The sequence below is a fragment of the Zootermopsis nevadensis genome, unplaced genomic scaffold (genome assembly GCF_977971745.1).
Source record: "Zootermopsis nevadensis isolate Lab colony 2312 unplaced genomic scaffold, Znev_1.0 Znev_ptg000025l, whole genome shotgun sequence".
Taxonomy (NCBI): domain Eukaryota; kingdom Metazoa; phylum Arthropoda; class Insecta; order Blattodea; family Termopsidae; genus Zootermopsis; species Zootermopsis nevadensis.
The window spans coordinates 5,028,848-5,053,984 of NW_028259157.1; the positions used below are offsets into that span (position 1 = coordinate 5,028,848).

General features: G+C 39.2%; 1 protein-coding gene across 6 annotated transcripts in view; it reads right to left on the bottom strand.

The window, feature by feature from the left end:
* LOC110828893 (uncharacterized) overlaps window positions 1–25,137 on the bottom strand; it is a 43,787-nt gene that overhangs the window by 13,194 nt on the left and 5,456 nt on the right. For 2 of the 6 annotated variants that reach the window (XM_022062039.2, XM_022062041.2), the window contains 6 exons: window positions 13,533–13,665; window positions 11,517–11,767; window positions 10,549–10,744; window positions 3,730–3,929; window positions 1,894–1,974; window positions 611–734 (listed from right to left, as the gene is read on the bottom strand). In XM_022062039.2, coding sequence (XP_021917731.1) covers window positions 611–734; window positions 1,894–1,974; window positions 3,730–3,929; window positions 10,549–10,744; window positions 11,517–11,767; window positions 13,533–13,575 — 895 coding nt within the window. In that variant the 5' untranslated portion in view covers window positions 13,576–13,665. Of the gene's footprint in view, window positions 1–610; window positions 735–1,893; window positions 1,975–3,729; window positions 3,930–4,211; window positions 4,410–5,706; window positions 5,871–7,602; window positions 7,714–10,548; window positions 10,745–11,516; window positions 11,768–12,592; window positions 12,667–13,532; window positions 13,666–25,137 lie in introns of those variants that run through there. The other 4 variants (XM_022062042.2, XM_022062045.2, XM_022062046.2 and 1 more) reach the window with 4 other exon arrangements.

Below are 25,137 nucleotides of genomic sequence, written 5' to 3' on the forward strand. Positions count from 1 at the left end.
GACTATGTTAGCGTCTTCAATAAAGAACACTGCAGATCTTTAGCAAACCTAGATTCTAGATCTGAAATATCAGAAACAACGAGGTGTGGAACTCAAATGGTTGTATTGTGAAGTGCACGATAACAAAGTTTTGCCGCATTATACAATAAAGCAAATGTAAAAGTAACGCTATCTCGCTCTACGCCATATAGGCGCTTGGGGGAGGGGTAATATAGCTCCTACTCACTCCAAACCTCGGCACTAGATAGGGGTGAGTATTCAGCGTCACGCCCCGGCCGCGCTTTACCCCCGGTAAAGGATTCCGGTACCCATTGGATAGGAGGCTGGGTGGACCCCAGAGCCGGTCTGAACGCAGATGCTTGAGGGATAAAAAATCCTCTGCCCCTGTCGGAGATCGAACCCCGCTCTAGTCCGTAGTTAGTCACTACACTGATAGCTATCTCGGCTAACCCGCATTATACAAAGACGACAAAATAATTATAAATCTAAGGGGGCACATTTAAATTTTCCGACATCTCCGACATTATGAGACGTTAATTGTATTCAGCGACGCTTAATTTCAAATTGTTCTGTGCTCCACGATTATATTCTCCCGACGACTTTATCTTACCCGACACAGGCCCATCAACTGCTGAAGAATCGTTGGCAATATTTCTCTTGTTCCTTTCAGCTTCTTCAAGTCGAAGCTGTAACATCATCTTCCGTTTCTCCTCTTTCAGAACAGACAACTGTACCTGAAAGTCCATGCACGCAGTAAGAGAAAAGATACAAACATGCAACTCGACTTTGTATGTTCTCTCTCTAGGCTGCACAGCATTCCTCAACATTTCCCATATGGTGGCACGCTAAAACACAATTAAGTACTTCACGGCACACTTGCTCATATATTACTGTGGACCCTCGTGTGTATAAATGGTGAATGAATATTTATTTATTTATTTAGTGTTCTGTCTGACGACAGGTCCATATGAACAGGATCCTTCCATCCTTTTCTCGGACTGGGACCTGTTCATATACGTTCTTGGCAGATGATCCAGAAGTGGTTTGCCATTGCCTTCTTCTGTGTGTGAATGGAGTAATTGTTGGGATGCCACGGAGAAACCGGGGAAGCCCCCGGAGGAAAACTCCGTGTTGCCTTGCCCAACTCAAGTTATAAATTCGGGCACCGCCGGGAATCGAACCCGAGACCCCAGGATTACAAGGCCAGCGTGAATGAATATACATGCAACAAATACACAAATGTTCGTATTATTCTTCGGACCTGCTATTGCTTTTTAATCTCTATACCATTTCTATTTTTTGCACTAGACTTACAATTTATAGAAACAATAACAGAGCAACATTTTCTGAACAGTTATGATTTTTTTTAAAAAAAACATCGTTTTAAAATCCGTTATGAAAAAGCATCGAGTGTAACAAAAGGAATGTCTATGAAAAACATGGACGATATGACAATCCAACAAACGTAAGCACAGATCAAATAAGATGAAAAGATATGACTCGTATCATTATGCCACTTTAGCGAACTATCAACAAATGTTGTTATATTTTGATCGGGCAGCATCCATAGCCTCTTATTTAAATAATACTTAATACAAAATTAAGATCGAACGATATTATAAAATTAACCAATGTTATGAAGACTGTTTCTGCTTTCATATTCGGGAAATATGTTCGAAATCCAAACTTTTCCCCAAAACTATCGATAAACAGTGCAATGTAGTGCCAGTGATATGGGACGATGATTATGAACACGAGAGTAATGGGGATTTAGATGGGGAGAACTTTAGTTCACAGTCTGAAAATGTATACCTGAGATTTTAGTAGCAACACCTTCAGTTCTAGGCCAATAATGAAACAAAGGACAATCTAGTGAAAGGAAATACATCTTACCTGGAGTACTGGAATCAGTTTCACTTGTTCTTCCAGTTCCTTCATTCTCTCCAGGCTAATGGCCACTTGTTCTCGGATATTCTGCTTTCAAACAGAAATGACAGTTAAACACTGAGGTGTGGACGAGTTGGACCAATGTCCACTGTACGTAAGGCGGAAACGACATCAAGAATACATGAGTATCCAGTTTTACATTGCAGTCGTTAAAAGACGAGGAACTTGCTGGAACTAATTATGAGACTCAGTGGGCTCTCAAGTTGCTAGTTTTTCTTCGGCGAATGTAAGTCCCGCTCCTTAAGCACCCCATCAAGACAGTTTGTAGCTGAACTAAACGCAACGCAGACTTCAACCCGATACGAAACTGGGAGATGAGAATCAAGTCCTGTCAACTATCCCCAGCATATCAGAGTATGGAGAACCAGTATCAAAGCTATCTTCACCCTCACACTGACTTTATCACCGAGGAAATTGTTAATAAAAAAAGTTACCTTCTTCCGCTGAGAATCGATCCCCGGTCATACAACCCAGAACTACTGTCATATTCCGGTAACATATATCCCAGAAGTTGTGTGAAAAGGCTTAGAGTAACGTTAACACAGTTCCTGTCGATGTATTTGCAGTTAACATTCAAACAAAAAAGCACAACACGGAAAAAGAATGTAAGGCTACATTCTTGCTATCTGGTCGCAGTTCTGATGTTGAGCCACGGAAGACAACTGAATTTGCACTTGAGCATTAATGCCAATGGTGTATATGTTGCAAGAAGCATAAGATATTCAAAATGTCAATTCATGATGCCTGGAAATAATTCTGGAAACAACTGAGCTGTGGTAACAAAACCATCAAGTAGACAGAGCAGCTTAAAATTCTGTAAAGTTATTCTAGGGGTGTACAAAGTACGGGAGGGAAGCGGGGTGCATATGTTGCAGGTCGGATGTTATAGCAATCAAATAAATGTAAGGGCATGTGCATTAATGTAGTTAACATTGTCGCTGAACGCTTCGAGCGCTCAAGTTTGCATTACAGATTCTCCAGGCGGAGAATCTCCAAGGTTTTCAAACCGCAGCGGACGACAAAGATTAGTCACCGAAAGCACAAAGAACAAACGAAACGCTATAAGATTACTTTAAAATAGGTCACGACCGCTTCCTACCAGCTTTTTCTCCCACACATCATTTCTTATAATCCACTCATTGCCTCGATGAACACTGCATAAACCTTACAAATGATACGATACAGTTCAATCAAGTGCTCATGAGGACGCTTAATTTTTGGCTATGAATTGTGTATCCCACAAATCGAATATCCATCACGTTGCTTTCGTCAGTGAACACGAAATTTGGCAAGTATATCTGGCAGCAAACACATATGTGAACAAGCTTATTCTGGTATGAAACGAAACAAATCAAAGTTCCGTTTAGGAATCACTTATGAACACTTGCATGGTATAATGCAAATTGGCTTTTCAAAAGTGGAAACACAAGTTAATTCCCTTGCAGAGCAAATACCGGTCCAAATATCATACTGAGAAGTAAAATTCAGACGATTTTAATTGCAATATTTAGTTGTGTTGGTAACGGTACAGAGATTTGAATGATTCGGCCCTCGTGGTCCACGTGCCTAAAAGGCTGACACCCGTTACAGAATTTAACATAACTACTGAGCAGTTTTACACCATATCTTAACACGGTTATTGAAGAAGTTAACTGTTTTAAATATCACGGTTATCATATAATATATTAACATGAAAATACATCGCTGAAAACATCTGTAAATTACGATAGTGGCATGGGAGTAACATAATCAATTTGGGTCACTTATTAAATCAGCACTCACCTGAAGAGTACCTGTACTAAGTCCAGACGTTGCACTTCCAACACTGGCGACGTCGAAGTCCTGCAGAATGCCCGCTTCGTCGTGAGTTGCGCTGTGATTAGAGACGGGTTGATCAACGCCATTCTGTCCGGGCGCCACTGAAGTGGAAGCCACAGACATGCTGGACACTGACGAAACTGACTCGGTACGTCGCATTGTACCTGCAGCAGGCACAGGTATACCTACTTCAAAGAATTTACAACTCGAAATATTACACAACCGATTACAAGCTCAATTATGTGAAATTATAATTGAATTTACAACTCGAAATATTACACAACCGATTACAAGCTCAATTATGTGAAATTATAATTGAGTTTTCATGTGATGTACACACGTCACATGTCTGTGAAATACTACGAAAAAAAACAGATAACAATAGTGGCTTGAAAACCACCACCAACATCAAATACAATTCTTCACAAATCACCGGAAATATTCACCAGAGGTATTTCCACCAATGGCACTGACTAGCCACACGGCCCAGGTAAAGAACTGCGACTTTGTAGGATTTGAGGTTTTGGTGACGCCTACCATAACACCATTCGTCTTCACAAACACCATAAACACATAGTTTCTCTTCTATAACACCGTAGCTATTTGAAAGCATCGACGTATGACAACTAATTTCACTGCTGAACCTACAAATAAATTAAGTAAGTTATTATGCGTTTTCCAACAAAGCCATCAGAGTGCGTCTTGGTAATCATTTTCCCCGCTTTTTAACCTAACTCTGTAAAGAAGAACGAGACGGAATACAAGACGATGGATAACAGCCAGAACCATAATTCTGTCAAACTTATTAGCACACTTCGTCGAATTAACGTCGTTTAAAAATGCGTTCTGAGATTAAACAACAGACATACGGATGAGGCGAAATTCATTATTGTACGCGAGAAAAATCCGTCATCACGAGTGCGCATGTATGCCGTGAACTGGACGGACGAGGAAGAATACCCATGAGTCACGCACCGGTGACCCCCAGCTGGAAGGGGGGCCTTGGGTACAAACTATTGTGCTGGCACTTAACGTGGAACCTCTTGCCTCGTCATTAAGCTACTGAATAAGATTTGAGGTTCTCACGGTGATGAAAATATTGGTATTGGACTTATGAGTTGAAACGCCAACTGGACTTGTGGGTTTGAGGTCTGCATAGGCTGAAATTCTTTAATTTCACCTGGCACAGCCCGAGGACCATTTGGGCTGACCAAACCCGAACCCGAAGTTACCTTCAAACACCCGCATCCCACCGAAGCTCGACTTCTTTTCAAAAAGTATGATTTGAGGTTTTCAAGGCGACGAGACCGAGGATGGCTGTCTTCTGGTTGTAGCACCGTGCAGTCTCCAGAAAATATCGATGTAATAACTTCACAAAGGACGCATGCAGCCTTCCATGTATATTAAAAATCACCACAATTATCACCAAACCGTATCGAAGTTACGCAATCTGTCCAGTTAATCCCTTAAAACAAGTCACAGCCGTTTCCATCACAATCCAATATCACCGTCTAACTCGAAATTACGAAATTAAATAGAATACATTTGGAACCAAGCAATGGGATCAGAAAATTGTTTTCCAATATAGTTTCTGGCAGAAAAACATGCACTGAAGCTCTCTGTTGAAAGACGTCATAAAATCGTGCCGAAATTCAGAGTTTCCTATATGAGACACTGATTCCTGGATTTGAAGTCTAATACTCAAATAATGTTCCACAGTGCGTTCACTGACAAAGTTAAACGCAACTCTCACTTCCTGGCTCCCGGCAGGATCTGCTGGAACACATGTAAATTGTTTTTGCTGTTTTGTTGTTTTTGCTTGGTGGTGAGCACTGCAGTTCCAGCCAGGAAGTGACAACTTCGTTCATTTTTATCACTGAACGTAACATACAACGTAAATCAACCCTTAAGTTATGGCCTACTGCAAATTAAACTACTGACCTCCACGCCACATCAAAATAACACCGGCGTCATTTGCAACAAGGAACACACCTCTTTGAGCCTTGTGACAGTTAACCAACGGATCAATAGCAGAACAGATGTACCGAGATTTAAAATCGCGTGTAGGATGTGCTTAATTTTTACGAACATTCACACTCTTGTTTCAAATAACGTTTCTTATTGAGTAGTAGATTGAACGTAAACTGAACAACTGTCCGATATATCACGAGGGCGATAAGAAATCCCGAAGAAGATAACTTATCTAATCGTTATATGAAGAGAAGGTTAATCGACATCTGTTATTACAATTATTTGTCACCAGACTTCACCTGATTACGGACCAGATACAAATATTTTCAGTCCAATGTTACGGTTATTAAGATTTGAGGTTCTCACGGCAGTGAGTATAAAGATGGCTGTCTTCTGAGTCCGATATAAGTTTACCTTCTATGGTAGAAGAGAGTCATATTAATTTTATGGTTGCACAGCGTCATGTTAACTTCTCGGCTCTTTCCTTCTCTGGTAAATGCTGCGACCATCAAATCAAATAATAGGTCGTCAGGCATTAATCTAGATTTTACATATTCGTATATCGTCAGTGGATTTCCCCTTTAAGAAATCTTTTAGAACAATTTGTTTAACGGGACTGATTTATTGTTAAACTTGTCAGTTAACCGTGGAGCGACTTTTGAAATCCTCATTTGGTCCAAAGTCCGAATTTGGTGATTCTTAAAAGGACACCGACAACCGCTCTGTAATGTTTCGAAATATAATGAAGTATTTAATCTGTATGCAAAAAAGAAACCTTCGTCGATCCTCATTCGGTCTAAAGTTTGAATTTCGTGAGCAATAAAGGCCAAGATTGCAAGAAACAGGAATCTCTGACGTCATAATTCGGCAGCTTCCGACTCTCTCTTTAACATTAATTTATCGATCCAATAACAACAGACAATTTCTTGATTTTAAGAATACTAATTTTCCAATGAACTTCGTGGAGTTACGTGTCCCATATTTTGTAGTGACCAATGTCAACTAAGTACAACATGATTTATTTAAATATGTTCTTCATTCGTTTTAACTTTGGAACTTCTACCTTACATTTAGTGTATGTGATAAATAAAAACATTTATTTTTTCCTGCTAAAGATTTGTTTATAAATTGTTCAGCAATTTTTTGTAATGTTTTGTAGTCGACAAGGTGGATCCTACTTTTCATCGTAAAAAAAGTTACAGTGGAACCACGGTTCCGGAGAATTTGACGTAAATACGTCTATACGGCAAGGAATTTATATAGTGGCTTTATTCTAAATATTTTCTTTATACACGCTTTACAATTTATTAAAATTTGAGTAAGACAGTACTGCCTACCTTGAATTAGTTACGCTTAAGATGGGTCTGTAGTAGCTGAAATATGTTATAACATTTGTACACTTTAGAGTATCAACATATCGTGCAAACACCATATCTATACAAGATTTTGATCTAGTAGTACTACATTCAGGATTTGACATCAACATTAAGCCAAACGTTTCCTCCATAAATGTGAGAAAGATTTGATTTTCCTCCTTCTCTAAAACAATGTTAAAATCACCTGTCAATATTATCGGTATTGTATTAGGATTTTCTGTGTCTCAAATGACTCAAAATAAGTCTCTTACAATCATCAATAGGTGTGTGGTTACAAATATACAGGGTTACAATTAAAAATTTTTCACCATTGACCATAAACTCTGGAGTTCATTATTTAATACTTCAATTTTTTACGTTTTCTGTACTCTCTCATATATTCTGCGTTATGGAGTCTTTTAGCTTCAATGTCATCCATCTTGTACATAGTATGACGCAACAAACTAACGCAACAATAGATTTCTTAATAATTCTTATATAAGGTAAGTACCTGTGATATTCTAAAACGTTTTCACCAGCACAAAATTATCTACTCTACGACGCACTTCTTCTACAAGCGATTCACAGCTCAGCTCTTGCCGCAATAACGAAAGTAATGTAACACAATGCCAAGTAACGTTTCCTAGGTAACACAACAATGCCGAGTAAACAGATGACGTTTCCTAGGTAACATAAAAATGCATACAAGCTGACCATTGTTGTTAGTCCATATTTACAAATTGTTGATATTTCCTAGGTAACCATCTTACAGATTTTCCTGTAACTTTTTCGTTACAGTTTTTCCTGTCACTTTTTCGTAACACTTTTTTGCGGAATGACCCTTCAATATAGACGTATTTACGTCAAAATCATTTTTGCAGTCCATAGTCTATTCCTGTCACGCTTTTTCTATCCACATTCCATTACTTATGACAAAGGAAAAACGAAACACGAATTACCTACAGGGAAAATATATAACCCATTACATCCTCCACGAACTTTTCGAAAATGCATGTAGAACTGTCAAAGAGCCATTGGGACTGTGAAAATGCTTACGTTTCCAAAAACAAGAGGCAGGTGAAGAGCGAGATATGTTTCATGCAATGACATGGCCTAATGCACACTGTACGGAGAAAGGAGGTAAATTCCATTTTCTGCACGCTGCTTCGTTTCATTACTTCAGAATATGGCCTATTAATTATCTGTGTCAGTGGATTACAGTGCTCGACTCACAGGCCGTTACAGTGCGAGTTGCTTCTTACACAAGGTTTAATTGATCTATGTACTCCGTAACTTCTGAATAATACATCTTTCGTGTTCCCATTCAGACTTCTGAAATCGAACAGAATTGAATCTTTAACCGTGTTGACAACGCAGAAACTATGCAAAATTTATGTCATAAGACCTCCCGACTTGCAGCCCAGTAGGACAGCCCAGCACAGATACCTGAAATGTTTATCTGAATAAAAGTAATACGCCACAGATTTGTCAATGTATGTAGCAAAAAGTAAATATGTTAAAACTGAATACTTTAGCACTATTCAAACCAATATTCCATACCTACCATAAAACTGGAATGATGAAGTTCGTAATTTGACATTGCGTAACCCGTCGCCGACTAAAATATCTGCGAAAAACTGTTTATCTTAATTCCTACTTGCAAACACGTAAATCAAATCTTTACATGTTGCACATGTACAGATTATTATTATTATTATTATTATTATTTAGTGTTCTGTCTGACGACAGGTCCATATGATCAGGATCCTTCCATCCTTTTCTCGGACTGGGACCTGTTCATATACGTTCTTGGCAGATGATGCAGAAGTGGTTTGCCATTGCCTTCTTCTGAGTGTGGATGGAGTAATTGTTGGGATGCCACGGAGAAACCGGGGAAGCCCCCGGAGGAAAACTCCGTGTTGCCTAGACCATGGCCTTGCCCAACACAAGTTATAAATTCGGGCACCGCCGGAAATCGAACCCGGGACCCCGGGATTACAAGGCCAGCGTTCTAACCGCTAGACCACCGTCATGTACAGATATGTTCTGATAAATATTTGCTTCGTAGTCCCATATTTTGTCGCTAGGTGTAGACAGTGTACATGTCAAAGTTGAAAGTATCGAAAAGCAAACCTCGAAGCATAGGGGACACACAGCTTTGTTACAACAGAATTTTTGCGTAATATTACATATATCTTTGCATGATCATTCAAAGACTGTCTTGAAATTTTCTTGTCTTCTGGGTTGTAGCGCCGTGCAATCTGACAGAAGTTCTCCGACTTTTCAGTAGCCCTTGCTGCCAGACAACGCAAACCAGAAGGCAGTCACATACTTATCGCCGTGAGAACATCAAATGCTATCAAAACCGTCTTCTTTCTATCATAAAACACACATTCCATTTCCTGAGAGGGTTATGGAGACGAGACATGTGACCACATTCATTCTTTCTTATCGACTCGGTGATTAGCGAGGTATTTGACCTTGCGTTTGCTTTATCAGTCTTTCAGCATCGATTTAATTTCTGTTTTTGCAATTCGCAAGCATCGCTGGAAGCGAACGTCAGTAAGACGAGTTCTACTTCTTCATTTGGCATTCGTCATTGAGCAGTATTGCGAAATATTCCGACATTGACAAAGCACGCTTTCTGAAGTCAGGCAACTATCATTCATCATCACAAGGGGTAACACAAAAGAAACGTTACAAAAACAATAGGCCGCGAGTTGTGAACTCCTTACCTTATACTGACCCAGATTAATCCAATTCATATACCAAAAAGGAACATTTGCATTAAATTTATGTTGGACTGAATACCAATGCACCATGAGACTTTGAATAAGATAATATGGAATATCCAAATTAAAAGATCAGATAATTGTTAATATCACATTATTATCCGTAATTGGGTTTCATTAATAATTAATTCGGCCTGAAAAATAAAAATATCTGAAACTTTAAAGCAGAAATTAGTGGCAACAGTGTTGTAATGATGATTATGAGGGTACCTCACCCCACTCCTTGTCCCAAATAAATTCCTACGTACTTCATCTGCTGATAGACTGCCAAGAACGGTGATTGGATTCCCTAAGCCATCTAGTGAGTCCGCCACGAACAAGCAATGCCTCTAAAAATGGACGGATTTGTTACAAGAAAACGTGACGGCGAAACGAGTATCAAATTTTGAGAACCACTGCTGTATACAATTATCTGTTGTGAATCTTTCTTCAATGCAACTTACACTTCCTGGCTCCTGGCAGGAACTGCAATACAAAAGGTAAATTGATTTCATTGTTCCCATGAAGCGATACTTGTATCGGGAGAAACTTTACAGCGCTTGGCGGTGAGATATGCAGTTGTGGCCGGTAGCCGGGAATTTACGGATGCGTCCAACTTTATCAGTGAACGCACTGTACTTTCCTGGTAAACGCAGGGTAAATTGGCGACAAGGATGGAAACTCACCGGTCCCTGCAGTTTCCAGAGCTGAGCCTTGCCGTAGGCTGTCTGTATGAAAGGCCGCGTAGGTGCTTGGTCTGGGATGTGATCGCTGGTAGGCTTCTTCAAAATCCAAAACGGCTTTGTGCAGGGCGTCGCGAACCATATCATTAGTGAAGGCAGGATCCGGTAATGCGGACGACGCAGGAAGTTCAGTCGGCACCTACAAAAGACGGAAGGCTTTTCAATGGCATGTGCCAACTTTCACGCAGTTATCGTGAAGTCCATTACACAATTTAGACTATCCTGAAGATGGTTGTGTTCTGGATGTTTGCACCGTGTAGTAAGCTTACAGACGTCGGCAAACTTCTACCAGATTACACAACGTAAAAACCCCAAAAGACGGCCATCTTCATACTCGCTGCCGTGAGAACCTTAAATCTACATTGCTTACGAAAGTTTGCACAACAGTATCTTCCTACAATTCCAATATTTACATGCGTACAAGCTCTTCCTTTCACTTACGTGACATTTGGAATTTTTCATTCTGGTGGAAATGTGCTCCTCTGAATTGTTACGCCATTGTATTGTAGAAGGTTGCCGAAGTTTCGGAAGAATATATCGTCATCGTCTTCATCTTATACCCTGAAGACTGAGGCGATACATTCCTCCGAGACGTTGATAACCAAGATTACAAACCGCAAGACTACAATTGCACACATTCGTCACGTTTTCATGCAAAATTGTGATATTTATTTAAACATGGATATATATAACAATAATATTTGACGATTTCCGTCTTCTGGGTTGTTGCGCCGTGTAGTACGGTAGACGTTTACCAACGTTTCGGAGGCAGCAAGAACCTGTGAAACGTTGGTGGACATCTACCGTACTACACGGCGCAACAACCCAGAAGACAGAAATCTTCAACAACATATGTGTTTATTTCATGCACTTTCGTATCTGGTGAAATCAGTCTTAAACGCGCTACCTACCTTTGGCAGTTGCTGTTCCAGATTCCATACTGTTGGACTCGTGAGACCCAGAAGGACTTCCATAGACTGGCGCTGGCGTCGTCTTTCTCGACGTCTTTGTTTGCTGGCTGACAGTTCGCTGCCCTGAGACAAGGCTTCGCAGTATCTCACGAAGTCCAAGTCGATGTGGTAGCCATAAGGACAGCAATTGCAAGGTAAGTACCGAGTTTTCCTTTGTGGCGCCATTTCGGAAGGAAGAAACTCCATCACGCCTGTAAATTAGTCGACTGTTAATGCGTGATCACTTGGCTGTAGAGGGTAAGAGGTAACGAAGTGATAAATCATATCTCACCTGCTTCAACAATTAATAACTTTATGGGTTTCGTATGATTCTGATTATTTCCTTAAACAGCGTTAACCAGTCGATGGACTTAATTGGTCTACAGACAAAATCCTATTCTGCGTTAATAATCCAGAATAACACCATCTATCAAAAGTTTAATTTCGTAACAATATGAATCTGTTAACAAACGACTTAAAGCCATCGCTACAGATTACTCATATGCTTTTTTTAGTTTGCTCCCCTCCATATGCCTCTTCTATCTACAAATAAATGACCAATAAATATCGCATAAATCAACCAATGTTTTGTCTACGTAAATGACGTAATACCAAAGTCATGTCTTTGTGTTCGGGGCTAAGCCACGTGTCCATGCTGAATGTTTTGCATTAATAGCAGTGAGAATTGCTACAAGCGCTGTTATTTTTGTAAATAATAATTTTCGAGATGCTGATTTATTTCTACCGGATCACTATCACTATCAGTAAAATTTAAATTTAATAAATGTTTAAAATATTGCATTAATGAGACATGCGGATTAAAGTAGAGTTTTCTCAAAGTGTCCTAATTTCAAACATGCGCTATTCCAGACGATGACCTTACGAAATTGCTTAACATTTGTAAAAAAAAATTGTTAAATTCATATAAGGGTTGAAAATCTTATAAATTACATTTTAATGGTACCATTTTGTACAAAAGTATCTACCGTAACAGTAGCATGCAGCAAATCAGAGGAGTCTGCTTTAAGTATACGCACCTGTGACGAAATTGAAAAGCACAGTGTGTTAATGCTGCCAGTAAGAGAGCTTCAGTATTCACTGCACAGCTTCATCACAAACACTTATTACGTACTACATTACGTAAAGTCTATTTTGTCATATATCACATTGTAAGATTAGAGGTTTTCAAGGCGGTGAGTCTGAAGATTGCTGTCTGCTGGGTTATTGCGCCGTTCGCCCTGATGATGGAGAGCAGCAAGGACCTCTGAAACGTCGGTAAACTTCTACCACTATACACGGCGCAACAACCCAGCACACAGCAATCTTCATAAATCACATTGTTCATTTAGGTCGACTTGCTTTATTCTCGACAGAACGTAGAGGAAGGAAAAGAGAGAAAAAAGAAAGAAACACAAGAAAGTGTTCTCCGTGTCATCCGTAATCTGACAGTGTTTTGTTATTTAAATACGTTAAAATAGAAAATAAATTTATCAGACACCTATGATAACAAACTCCGTGGTACAGAGTCAAGAAATTTGTCATCTTACATGATAGCCTAAGGTTCATTATCGTATTCACAAAAGCCCAGCGCTAGCCCCTATCCCACGTCAGATAAATCCAGTCCACATCCTACATCTTCAACTGTGTACTGAGGGCGCTAATAGTACAAAGAAAATGAATGTTTATACCCAAGACAAAGAAAGTAATAAGAGGTTGGAGAAAACTGCGGAATGAGATTTTCATAATTAATCATCTTTACTAATTATTATCAGGGTGGTAAAAGAAGGATGTGATTTATGGGACATGTAAGACGATGAGAAATATGAGAAGTGTCTCGTGTTGAGATCGGAAAGGCAGAATCCGCTTGGGACACGTAGGTGAGTAATTATTAAACCTTCAAATTAAAATCTGACAAGAAACTTTATTAATTGTAACTTTAATGGATTGTCAAAACAAGAGAAATCTAAATTTACTTACCATTCCCATTAGGAATGAGGAGAGATTCTGTAACGAAAGACATGGTCTCTGTTGATGAAGCTCAAGTTGGCGACCCTGTGTTGTCACTTTACTTCATTCATACCTGAAAATTCCGAACATCGCTACGATCCACCTGCGAAGGAAACAAATTGGAATAAAGTACAATTTAATGGTCGTCGTTTTTTAATTCGATAAAAGTAGGCCCATACGTGGTGAAATTTCAGGTTCTCACGACGGCAAATGCGAAGATGACTGCTGGAATACAGTGCCATGTAGTCTTTTAGAATCTGACACGTTTCGGAAGTACCTACTTTTCAGAAGTTCTTGCATTGAGCTTTGATGGTGGAGGCAGCAAGGATCCCTAAAACGTCAGTAATCCTCTACCAGGCTACACGTCACAACAACCCAGAAGACAAGGAAGCCATCTTTATTTTGTTTGTGGTTAGTCAGTGAGTATTAATCTAAAAAAATTAATAAACTGCGCTATAGTTGGTATTATACTATGTGTAGGCATACGATTGTCTAGTCTTGTTAAAACATTCTTGTTACATGTTTATTCAGATGTCAAAACAAATGGAGAATACAAATTCCGTTGAAAACAAATTGTCCTTCTGCATTCTTCGATGACAGCTGAGTACCAGCTTACAAATTTGGCAGACACCTCACACGCACAGGGATTCTTTTCCGCTTGACAATGTAACTGTCGCTGTTTGAGAGAATATTCTGGTTCCCAGCCTCTTCGACTCTAATTTGTATGTTGAAGCTTGTCACTGTTTCGTTATGAAAATCTTCTCACGTCACCCAATATCCGTCTGTCTCCAAATGACCGTTTGTTTTCTTTACGAACTGAGACAATAACTATTATTTTCTTATTCTTGATTGGATTATGGTCCATAGGTAGTTACATAAAACATTATCAGACTTCACACGATCCAAAAGATGAAGAAAACACCAACGTTTCGAGAACCATCTTCGTCCTCGTCCTCAGGATATTCTCTATTAAACCACCTTACACGGCCGGTAGCCCGAGAAGAATTCGTTATATAATTACACTAATGCTACTATTACTCGTACTACCCCCGCTTCCTCCGAGACCACACAAATGTTTGGTCAGAGCCGAAGCTCCTACCTGGAAGAGGGTACGCAAACGTACATCTTCGTCAGTCTATCGTACACCTCACTGGGAGGAGACTTGTGCATGGAACAACGGTGGGGTGAAGATCTGCAGTTGGTCCAGTCGACACTTGGGCTACAAAGCGATTGTGCCCCCGTAAAACTTTTGTCGGACAGGGGCAATTTATTCCTAACCATTTGGGTTTTCACATTAAAGCACACTGCGGTCGTGTCTGCCTGATATCCCTGAAATTCTTTTCTCTTAGAACTGCGTGGTATTAGTCGCAATATTTCGACAGGACCAGTCCGCGGATTCTTGTAGACTGTGACGTCACGCTTATTAGACTCCCAGCCTTAACCTGCAGCGCATGTATTACGCAGTACTGAATGTACCTACACAGTGGCTGACTTAAATCAAGATTTAACTATAGACTGCAAACAGCGTGAGTGAAAACTTATAATGAAAATACCGGAATAGTCCTTTGAAGTCGGTCATAGCCTATTGGTGTTATTTACAGATACTTGAACTTTGAAATATTTTCAAATGATTTATTCCCTGACAAAATGACTCCCAATTTCAAGTCACCGGTAAGTGGTAAATACTCGAACACTGATACAAAGTCTGAGTATCCTCGGAGCGTGTCTAATGGGTGGAAGAAGTAACTAGGAAACTGTGTTTTGCTTGTTATGTTGCAACCCTGTGAACATGACGTCACCAGTAAACATCAACTGGTACAGAAGATACTGCTGGTAATCGTGCTGACTATCGATTTCCTGCGTTTTGATAAGGATGCGAGTCGTACGCCTTATCTGCCTGATACCCATGAGCATTTCGAGCTTCGATGTCGACTGAATGCCAATAACTGTCGTCGTATTCAATGCAGTCTTTGAGAGAAGTTTTAGTAACCCTATCAGTAAGGTATGAGTGTCTGTCCGATTTTCATTGACCCTTTGAAGCCGAATCTCGTGAAAATAGCATTTTAGAATTCAGCCCGTACCGCAAAGAAAACACAGCACGTCACCATTACAAAGAGTAAGTGGTTGATGCTGTTTAAGGAAATACTCGCGGTTTGCAGCAAGAATCATATGCAAAAAGCAGCATTACTGATTGTTAAAATAGGTGGTGCATACAGTTATTATTACTCGGCCTTAAAGGTTTTATTGAAACGGAAATTAACTCTGCCGCCACGCTGAGTACTTTTGTGCGATTATAACTCTAGAATCCTACATGCCTACTTGAACTACGACATTATAAACACATGTTTTAGTAGCAAACACCATGGAGCAGAGTCCTTCTTCAGAAACGACGTAGGTAGTTCAAATTTACCACGCAATTCTACTTATCTTTTTGTTTCTGCATTACCCACATGCCAACCAAAAAATTCTATTCTACAGGAATGGGACAATAATGTACAGGTATGAGGAGAGTACCTCGAGAAGACCGAATTCACAAATAGAAGAGAAGGCGATTTATTAACATGCCACGATAATTCAAGAACAAATTTCAAGAGCCCTCAATACTCTCTCAGACAAAAAACCCTGCCTTCTACGAAAATCCACGGTTCATTGCCGTGAAAATAGATCTCTTCTGGAAAATGTCACTGTGAAGCCTAATAAATATCGCCCTGATGTTGGAGGGGCAGTAAGCTACTCTGAAACATCTGTGAATATCGGTGTATCATCCCACAAGACAGTTATCTTCGAATTAGTCGCTTAATAACCTAAAATATAACGTTCATTCCCGTGTTCACAACAGCCCGTTGTCCGAGGTTAAGTTTAGCATTTCGTAACAAGTGACCCACATAACATGGCATCATTTTGTAATACTCGAATATTATAAGGTATATTAAAATACAGGCTGATACTTCAGAATTCCAAACTGCGTCACGAAAATGCAAGAATTTTTTATGGTCCTGCTTGTTAGGGTGTCTATCTTGCGTGCGTACCAACAAGCCTTCAAGACTTAACTCGTGACATTTATTGCCAGTTCTGATTAAATTTCACACGACAAACATTGTACTACACAAACAAAATATAAATTTGAATGGTTTACAAATTTGACGTCACATTTGCAGCAATGGTTCCGGGTCCAAATATCGCTTGGAAGTCCACAGAGCCCCTGCTATTCGTGCCAAAAGTACGCGAAAGCTGTCACGTCTCTATGCTACCCCCTCCCTTCCCTGCAGCATCTCTCCTACCTGGAGGATACCTGTCTAAACAACTACATCTGTTGCACGTGCTAAATGCCTGTCTCAATACTGACTGTGGGCTGGAAATAAATTCAAAAATTCCTCATTAACTGGACTGTCCTTCACAGTTGCGCTTTCAACATAAGAACCTAACACATTTGTTGGCTTCCTGTTTCTCGGTGCAAAACATTCATCTTACGTCCAGTGTCTACAAACTTGTGATTACAATATACACAATCGTATGCCAACCTCTTGCTTTGCGAAACATGAATTCTCGCCGACAGTAAACAACAGATGGATTTTGTGCAAACACGGAGTAAAGAAAAGACCAATGTTTTAAGTAACGAGTTTTAATAAAATCTTCTTGGGATATCAGCCGTGTTAAATGACTGATATCCCGAGAATATTTTATTAATGGCAGCCGCCAGTGAAAGTTTTGCATCATAAAACAGATTCTAGTGAATATAAAAATAAGCAAACTGTTAACACTTATAAATGACACTAGTGCCAAACGCGTTTCGACCTCATGAGGTCATCATCAGTGGCAGAAGGGAAATTAATTCATATAATCAAAAAATGGTTCATTATATGAATTACTTTACCTTTTGCCACTGATGATGACCTCTTGAGGTCGAAACGCGTTTGGCACTAGTGTCATTTATAAGTGTTAACAGTTTGCTTATTTTTATATTCTAATACACTACACGGTATGCAAAGTTTTAAGATTCTAGTGAGTGAATCGAAAGAGGTAGACCGGACATTTAGCACGCACGGAGAGTTGAGAATCTACGGTACATGCATTCACACATCCAACCATCCATACACCGATCCATACATACAATCTATCCATTTATAAATGCATCCAACCAGCCATAGTAACCTCCTTCCATTACTCTTAGCATATCACGTGACGGTGTTCCAGAACTTAAATACCCGGATACCGGTTCTAAGATCGAAAGCAGAACGAAAACTAAAATCGAACTGCGAGAATAACGTACAGAAATGCGTCCAAATCTAAGACACGCGTTCATTATGTCCGAGAAATAAGATAAAACTAAAATGCCCTCCAATCATTTGGTGTCTTAACTGACAGGATTAAAGTTACTTTTAAATGAACCTGGGAAATCTGGGGTTCGAATAGACTAAATCACGATCAGGCGGCACGTCTTTATAACACAATTCTACTTCTTGAACCGTGTTCGCCCACGGCAACCAGAACCGAATACCGGTCGCAATGGGCGTATTCGTGGCTCTTCAAACTACTGGCTGCCCTTCAGTTACTCTTCTCGATGAAATAACCAGACCAGGATACATTGCACTCTGCAACAACCACGCGTTAACTACTATAATTGCTGTACTCCCCCAGATTAGCAAAACTGCACTAACAGAACTGTTTTGTCTTAAACACGCAAATTTAAATTGCACTTCACAATTAAGTTGAAAATGTATCTCGGTGACTCTGTAGGGATTACGTTTTGCTTGGGGGGCGGAGGGCAATGTGCCGCGCAGGTTAGCAAGAACGTCGTAAAGATGACGGGGAAGAAACTGATTCTTCCTGTGTGCGACACGTCTGCCGGCTCCATTTTTTCCTTGACATCTATTTGAGGAACTTAACATCCGAGACGATACCTAAGGATTATTTTAGTTCAGTGTTGTCTGTCGCCTCTCCGTTAAAATACGACGCATAGAGTACAGAAATATTGCCTTAAGATACAAGAGATGGGCTGTTCAACAGCCTCTGTGTATTCCATCTTTTAAAAATTTTAACAGAAGTAATGTCCCTGACTGGGCTGTATTTAGCCAAATTCTGTTAAAAGCGGGATGTGAATTGAAACTGAATTGTACGGCTCATGCAAACCCGACATTCAAAATGAGGCACGACAGTTCATAATTAAAACAGATATTCCTAAATCATGTTCCAGAAATTGACACTGCAGGTAACAGAAGTCTGAATAATCGACCTTCAACTATATTTTAGCCAGATATTATGTAACAACACAATACGGATCTTGGTTTCGAGAGGCTTCAATATTTCAGTGTTATTAAAATTGATCTTACAGAAGTGTGGTGGTGTGAGTGTGGACTGGATTCAGCTGGCTCAGGACAGGATCCAATGTAAATCATTTGTAAACAGAAATTTCGGATGTTGCAAAAGCAGGAATTTTCTTGTTCCTCTTAAGGAAGTATAATTTTTTTTGTTCAAAAATAGTTAATTCGTCTGTTTCAAATTCCTTTCACTGCACGCACCGCCTACGAGGATGCTTATGACCAGAATGACGTCACAGATGTCAGCATAGTAGACGGAGTAGAAGTGTCCTTTTAAGGACGTGTGACGTATTTAAATTTATACATAGGCCTAAATGGCATTGCAGAACAAAATACGTGACTTTCTTTGTTTTAAGAGACATTCCGCATTACACAATTACTTGGTGTACTGTGTGGAAGGGGGCAGTGATCAATATATCACAATAGGACGCTCGTTGAAACACCAACGGATAATTCGAGGTATCATATATGAATCACATTTGTTGAAGTGTTTGTTCGGAAGTTTAAACTGGTCTCTTAAATTTCTAACCGATATTTTCCTGGAGTTTTATCTGGTTTAACAGTTATCTTAGAAATCGACACCGTGGTAGACTGTCTATCTATATACACACGTACTCCACATTTATTTTCATGCAGTAAGTAAATAAATTCGCTTTTAGGCATGAGAGGAGAGTGAAACGAAATTAGATTTCCCTCGACTCTAAATCTGTAATCATTTTCGACAATTTAAAAACAGTTTGCGAAATGTGGAAAGCACTGGTCCAATTTTTACTTGTTTATTCTTAATTTATTTAACAATAATAACAGTTATTAACAACATAACACGTCGAATGACAGGATTTGTGAATAACGAGTATATCCAGCATTTACTTGGACAGACTTGTCAAAACTAAGAAAACCTCTGTCAGGGCAGATGTCTCAGCGCGCAGAGATTGGTCCACAATCTTTCAAAAATACTTTGCGTAATACAGAAAGCTTGAAGTGACACAGAATTACGTAAAGCTACGGCTTTCAACAAACAGAGTGATAGAAAGTCACGCAGCCCATTATAGTAATAATCGTGTCATTAAACAAGTAATTACAAGTAACAAAATTGGTCCGACGAATGCGAAACGCGTAAATAAGTATTATTAATTATGGCACATAACCCCCTAGAGAGTTGAACTATTTTGCATAGTCCGTCTGGAGGCTGCAGCAGATGTGTTGTGAGTGTACGCTTTTGCATTTTTTCACAAGAGCAACGCGTTTTTACTGTCGAACATCGCTCAACATCTACATAAGATCTTAAATTATCGCGGCGGTAAAGACGTAGATGTAATTCTTCTGGGTCCCAACGGCGTCTGGACACGTAGGTAGATCCTAACGTTTCGGAGGGATATTCTGCCTTTACGTTCAGAACTTCAGCCCTGAAGATTAAAGCTGTATGTTCCTCCAAAAAGTTGGTATCTACCTTTAATTTCAGCTTACCACGCCGACTTTGTGAATAACTTTAACCGTTTTTTTGAGCAGGACAATTTGACAACATTTGTTTTAAAAATAGTATTGAAATATATTATATAAATATAAATCACAATATGACGCACCTACAATATCTTAACATTTGTTTTACTGAAACGTTCTCTTTAGTGCCGAGAAACGAATCTATGGAAAACATCCGTGAAATTTTCTTACAGTTTCCATGAATGTTTCCGAGAGAATTTTCTCAGAAGTATGAACTGTCATATGGAAGTGCACATGGGTTAAATAAAATCTTTAACTTTATATGTATTGTATAAACGTCATGCATGAAGGGGATAAACATGGTAAAGGAAAAAAATTGGACATGGCCCGTTTTTCATAAATTTAATAAAGAAGGCGTAGCCATTTTAGATGAAGTTTATTTCACAGACTGGGTTCAGTTCCAAATAGGTGGACATGTTAATAGCTCAAGTAGCCGAATATGGTGTACTGGAACTCCCCAGCAGGTAGCCTCTATACTCATTAAAATACGCGAGAATAATGGACCCGTTTTAGGCAAATACTTAAGTTAATAAAATAACCAATAAACAAATGCATTAAAAATTACTGCACCTTTTATATAAACCTGCTTGCGATGTACTGTATACGCTGCCATGAAATTTCAATAAATTGTACTCATTTATAAACCGAAAGCCCGTGGGTTTATAAAAATCGGCGAATGTATTTCCAGGTCTCGAAAGGTTGATGACACCTCTGTTCTTGGATAAAATTACGTAGCGAGATATAATAATCTAGATGTAAAGCAACGAACAACGGTGGACATACTAGCACACATCAGCAGAGACAGATGGAGAGACAGGACAATGGGTCAGACATGCACACAATACAGTCCATCTTCACCACAGCTGTCCTGCAGTTCGTTTATTTAACGACGCTGTAACATCTGCACAACTTGCACACTTTCTGTTCCATTTCGTACATTTAACAATAAGGCATCATCAGGACCAATAGCGCTAATACAAATGAATAAATACTGAACGATGGATCCAAGTCAATTAACATTAAATAAAATACGACTTTTGCAAACTACGTGCAGTTCTATCTGAAACCACTCTTAATTAATTATATCGATATAAATAACGGATGTAACCAAATAAATGCTTTGAACACAAGCAAATATATAATAAACCTCAGTTGGATATTATACTGACTTATAATTTGAAAATTATGTCGATATTCTACAAACCAAGATAAATAATACAATTTGTTTATTGTTATTCCAGCCTTACAATGACTTGCACAGTAGACTGAAGATTGCATCAACGCTAAGCATAGAATCTGTGTCCGGCAATAAATTGTTTTTATACAGATCCACACACAAAAGTTTCTTCTTTAGCACGACTGCAAAGGCAGTGAAGCTCTATCAGTCTAAACAATGTGGAAAATGAGACCTTAAAACTGACAATTATTCAATGAAAGTTATATTATAAAAATAAAGCTTCATGAAAACAATACACTTGCAAACTGAAATGGGTGGTATTTATTTATTGTAAATCCTTGCCTCTTAAAACACACAGCAGCGCAAATCTTGTCACATATTTTATCGTGAATGCACAGAAGCAAACCTTCAAATCTTTTAATGAAATTTATCTTTTGAAGACAACTAACAAGGAATTGTAAGAAAAACATATGATGTTGCTACGACTGCATTTATAAAAAAAATCTAGTTAATTAGCTGTCTCGATTAATAGTTACTTCATCCCTCGTAAACGGAATATTATCCTCTATCGAAGTCTGAAGGTTTCTGACAACCGTGCGTTATATTATTATAATACATAATTGTTCTTTTGGACTTTGTCCATCATCTAATTATACAATTACGTTTTAGACAGAGGACAGACTGCTTTCTGTACTCTTCCCCCATTTTATACCTGACGTCGGAAAACGAATTCAGCTTCCGAAACGTGATTTTGTCATTTAAATGGTGGAAAAACTCCAAAAGAATAGTTTTACATATTATAATAGTTACAGTGTATGGAAATTTAAAGACAGACTGCTATTGCTCCCGTACTGCAGCACTTTCCTTATAACCACAAGGAATAGACCTATGACCTTTGCAGTGGTAAAGAATAGCTGTGAACATGCATGCAACCTGTCATGTTAAAAGAAGAATAAAGAAATATGCCGCCCTCATAAACTGGTTGGCAAATTCCCAGCACATTTCTGCATACCTTGAAGGAGATTTGAATTTGTCTCGTGTACGCAGAAAGCATGTCTGAATGTTTCCAAAAGTTTGAACGTTACGCTCTTAAAACACCACGGAAAATAACAAATGTTTATATATTTATGTATGGATTCACAAAATATACATCGGAATATTACATCATGATGACGTCATAGGTAATTTTCTCACGGCAGCCGTCATAAAGTTTTTCTATGGATGCAAATGCGCAAATTCTTTTTAGCGAAGACATATTTGCAAACACGGTACTGCGTTCTGGTTAAAATAGTATAATGTACCTTGTAATGTGTTTACTTGAAACCTTGAAAGATGTTACTTTGCTTTGTGATCAATGAACATTAAGTGCTAAATTCTTATTTGACATCTGTGAATAAGCAGGTAAAGTGTACACGCTACAGAAAAGTTTAACTACGTGACCCACAGGTGTTAAGTCTATTTAAAACAAACCGGATGTCACATAGTGACCAACGAACAGAATATTTCTTAACAGTCACGTGCTTTCTTTTCTTCGTTTTTGTTTTTATTTACTTTTGTGTTTATAGTACGATATTAAAAGTGATTTCAAGTTCTCACGACGAGAATAAATACCACTGTCTTTTGGGATGTTGCGCCGTGTAGTCACATAGAAATTGACGGACGTTTAAGAGGTGCTTACAGCCTCCATCACCGGGCCCCATGATAGTCAATATAAATCAGACGCTGTAACTTCAAAACACATAACTGCCCTATTTTATAATTATGCTGACAAGACACCGAACGTCACAGCTGAGCGGTTAAATCTGCTTTGTATTCGGAAGGTCCCAGATTTAAATATCGGCCCACAAATCGGCTTTCTTCACTGATGTTTTTAGCAGTATTCTTAAGTGCCAACCAAATGCCGGGACAGCGTCTTAAATTAGGGCATGATCGCTTCCTTCCAATTCATTACTCATTAATCACCATATCTTTCTAAGCTTTTAACAGCGTCGTAAAATAAAACATATGCCGACAATCATATTTTTTGAGTTGGAATTGGCAGATGGAAAATTGGTCAGTGCTTAGTTTCGAAGATCTCTCATTCCAAGGGATATCTCGAAGCCTACTGGGGACACAAAGCCATCGAGGAAGACTTTCTTGTGTATTTATCTTACATTTCACTTCATACTTAAAATGTCTATGTGCTGAAAGTTACGCACACACAATAACATGTGGATAATGACGCAACTCCAGACAGGCACAGTTAGAAGGTTCTATTGCGCAACACTAACGACCTCACACAGTATACCTTCTATGGAATTAATACGGATGGGTGTTGTAGAAGCAGACAACTTAAACTGTAAAGGATGGAGAGAACAGAACATGACATTGTCCCTATATAAGTGTGCACTTAGGAATTATGTGAACCGATCTGATATACACGAAAGCAATTTACTCGTTTAAAAGTTAATGCCGAATAATTAAGACCACACTGTCGGGGGAATTAGTAAACAGGCCCTAAATGTACACATCTGGATCTTAACTTTGAATAAATACGTGACCTGGAATTAAGAAAGATTTTTCTGAAGTTATATGTTTGGAGTACAGCGCTATACGGAACCGAAACTTGGCCAGTGGGAAAGCCAGAAAGGAGGAGGATAGAAGCATTTGAAATTGGTGCTATAGAAGGATGTTGAAAATTAAGTGGACTGATAAAGTACGAATGAGCTGGTCTTAAGACAGGATAGGCGAAGGAAGAGGTCTATGGAAAAATCTTACGATGGTGGGGCACATTCTGAGGCTCCCAGGATTGGTTAATTTGGTAATGGAAGGAACAGTTGAAGGGAAGAATTGTAGGGGGAGACAAAGATTGGAATATGTGACGCAGATTTTTGAGGATGCAAAAAATGTAAAAATGAAGAGATTGGCACAAGATAGGCGAAAATGGAGGACCACATCAAACCAGTCGAAAGACTGATGACAAACAAACATGACAGCAGACGGTTGAACAAAAATGTATCTTTGTTGGTCTACAGGGTAATTAAATTTGCAGCGTTTATTTTGTTCCAAGGAATTTGTACTTATAAAAGGTAAAATATAAGGTTATTCTAATATCTAAGCACCAAGCCTCATGGCGTTAGGAGACGTCGACCCCAGTATAGATGAATGTGGGTGGTCAAGTCGTCTGACCCGTTCACAGTCACTTAACTAAATGAGCTATGGCGGCTCTCTTCACAACTTAATTCCTTAAGGTTCACTTTAATATTATCCTCACATGTATGCTTCGTTCCCTTAATTTGCTTTCAAGACATCTGACAACGCAACAAAGACTTTTACTTTCTGAGATTTGAGGTTCTCACAGAGGTCAAAATGTCGATGTTGTTCTTCTGGGTTGCAAGCCCGTGTAGACTCATCGGCAGGTGGATCATTTCGGAGAAACATGTCTCCATCTTCAGGCAGACATTCTCACCGACGTGAAAACCTCAGATCTCATACAGCGGAGAGGCAGAGTCCGCCTCTAGCTTTGAAGACAGAGACAGTATGATCCTCCGAAACGTTTGTATCTACCTGCATGTCTGCACGGCGTTACATTCAGAAGCCC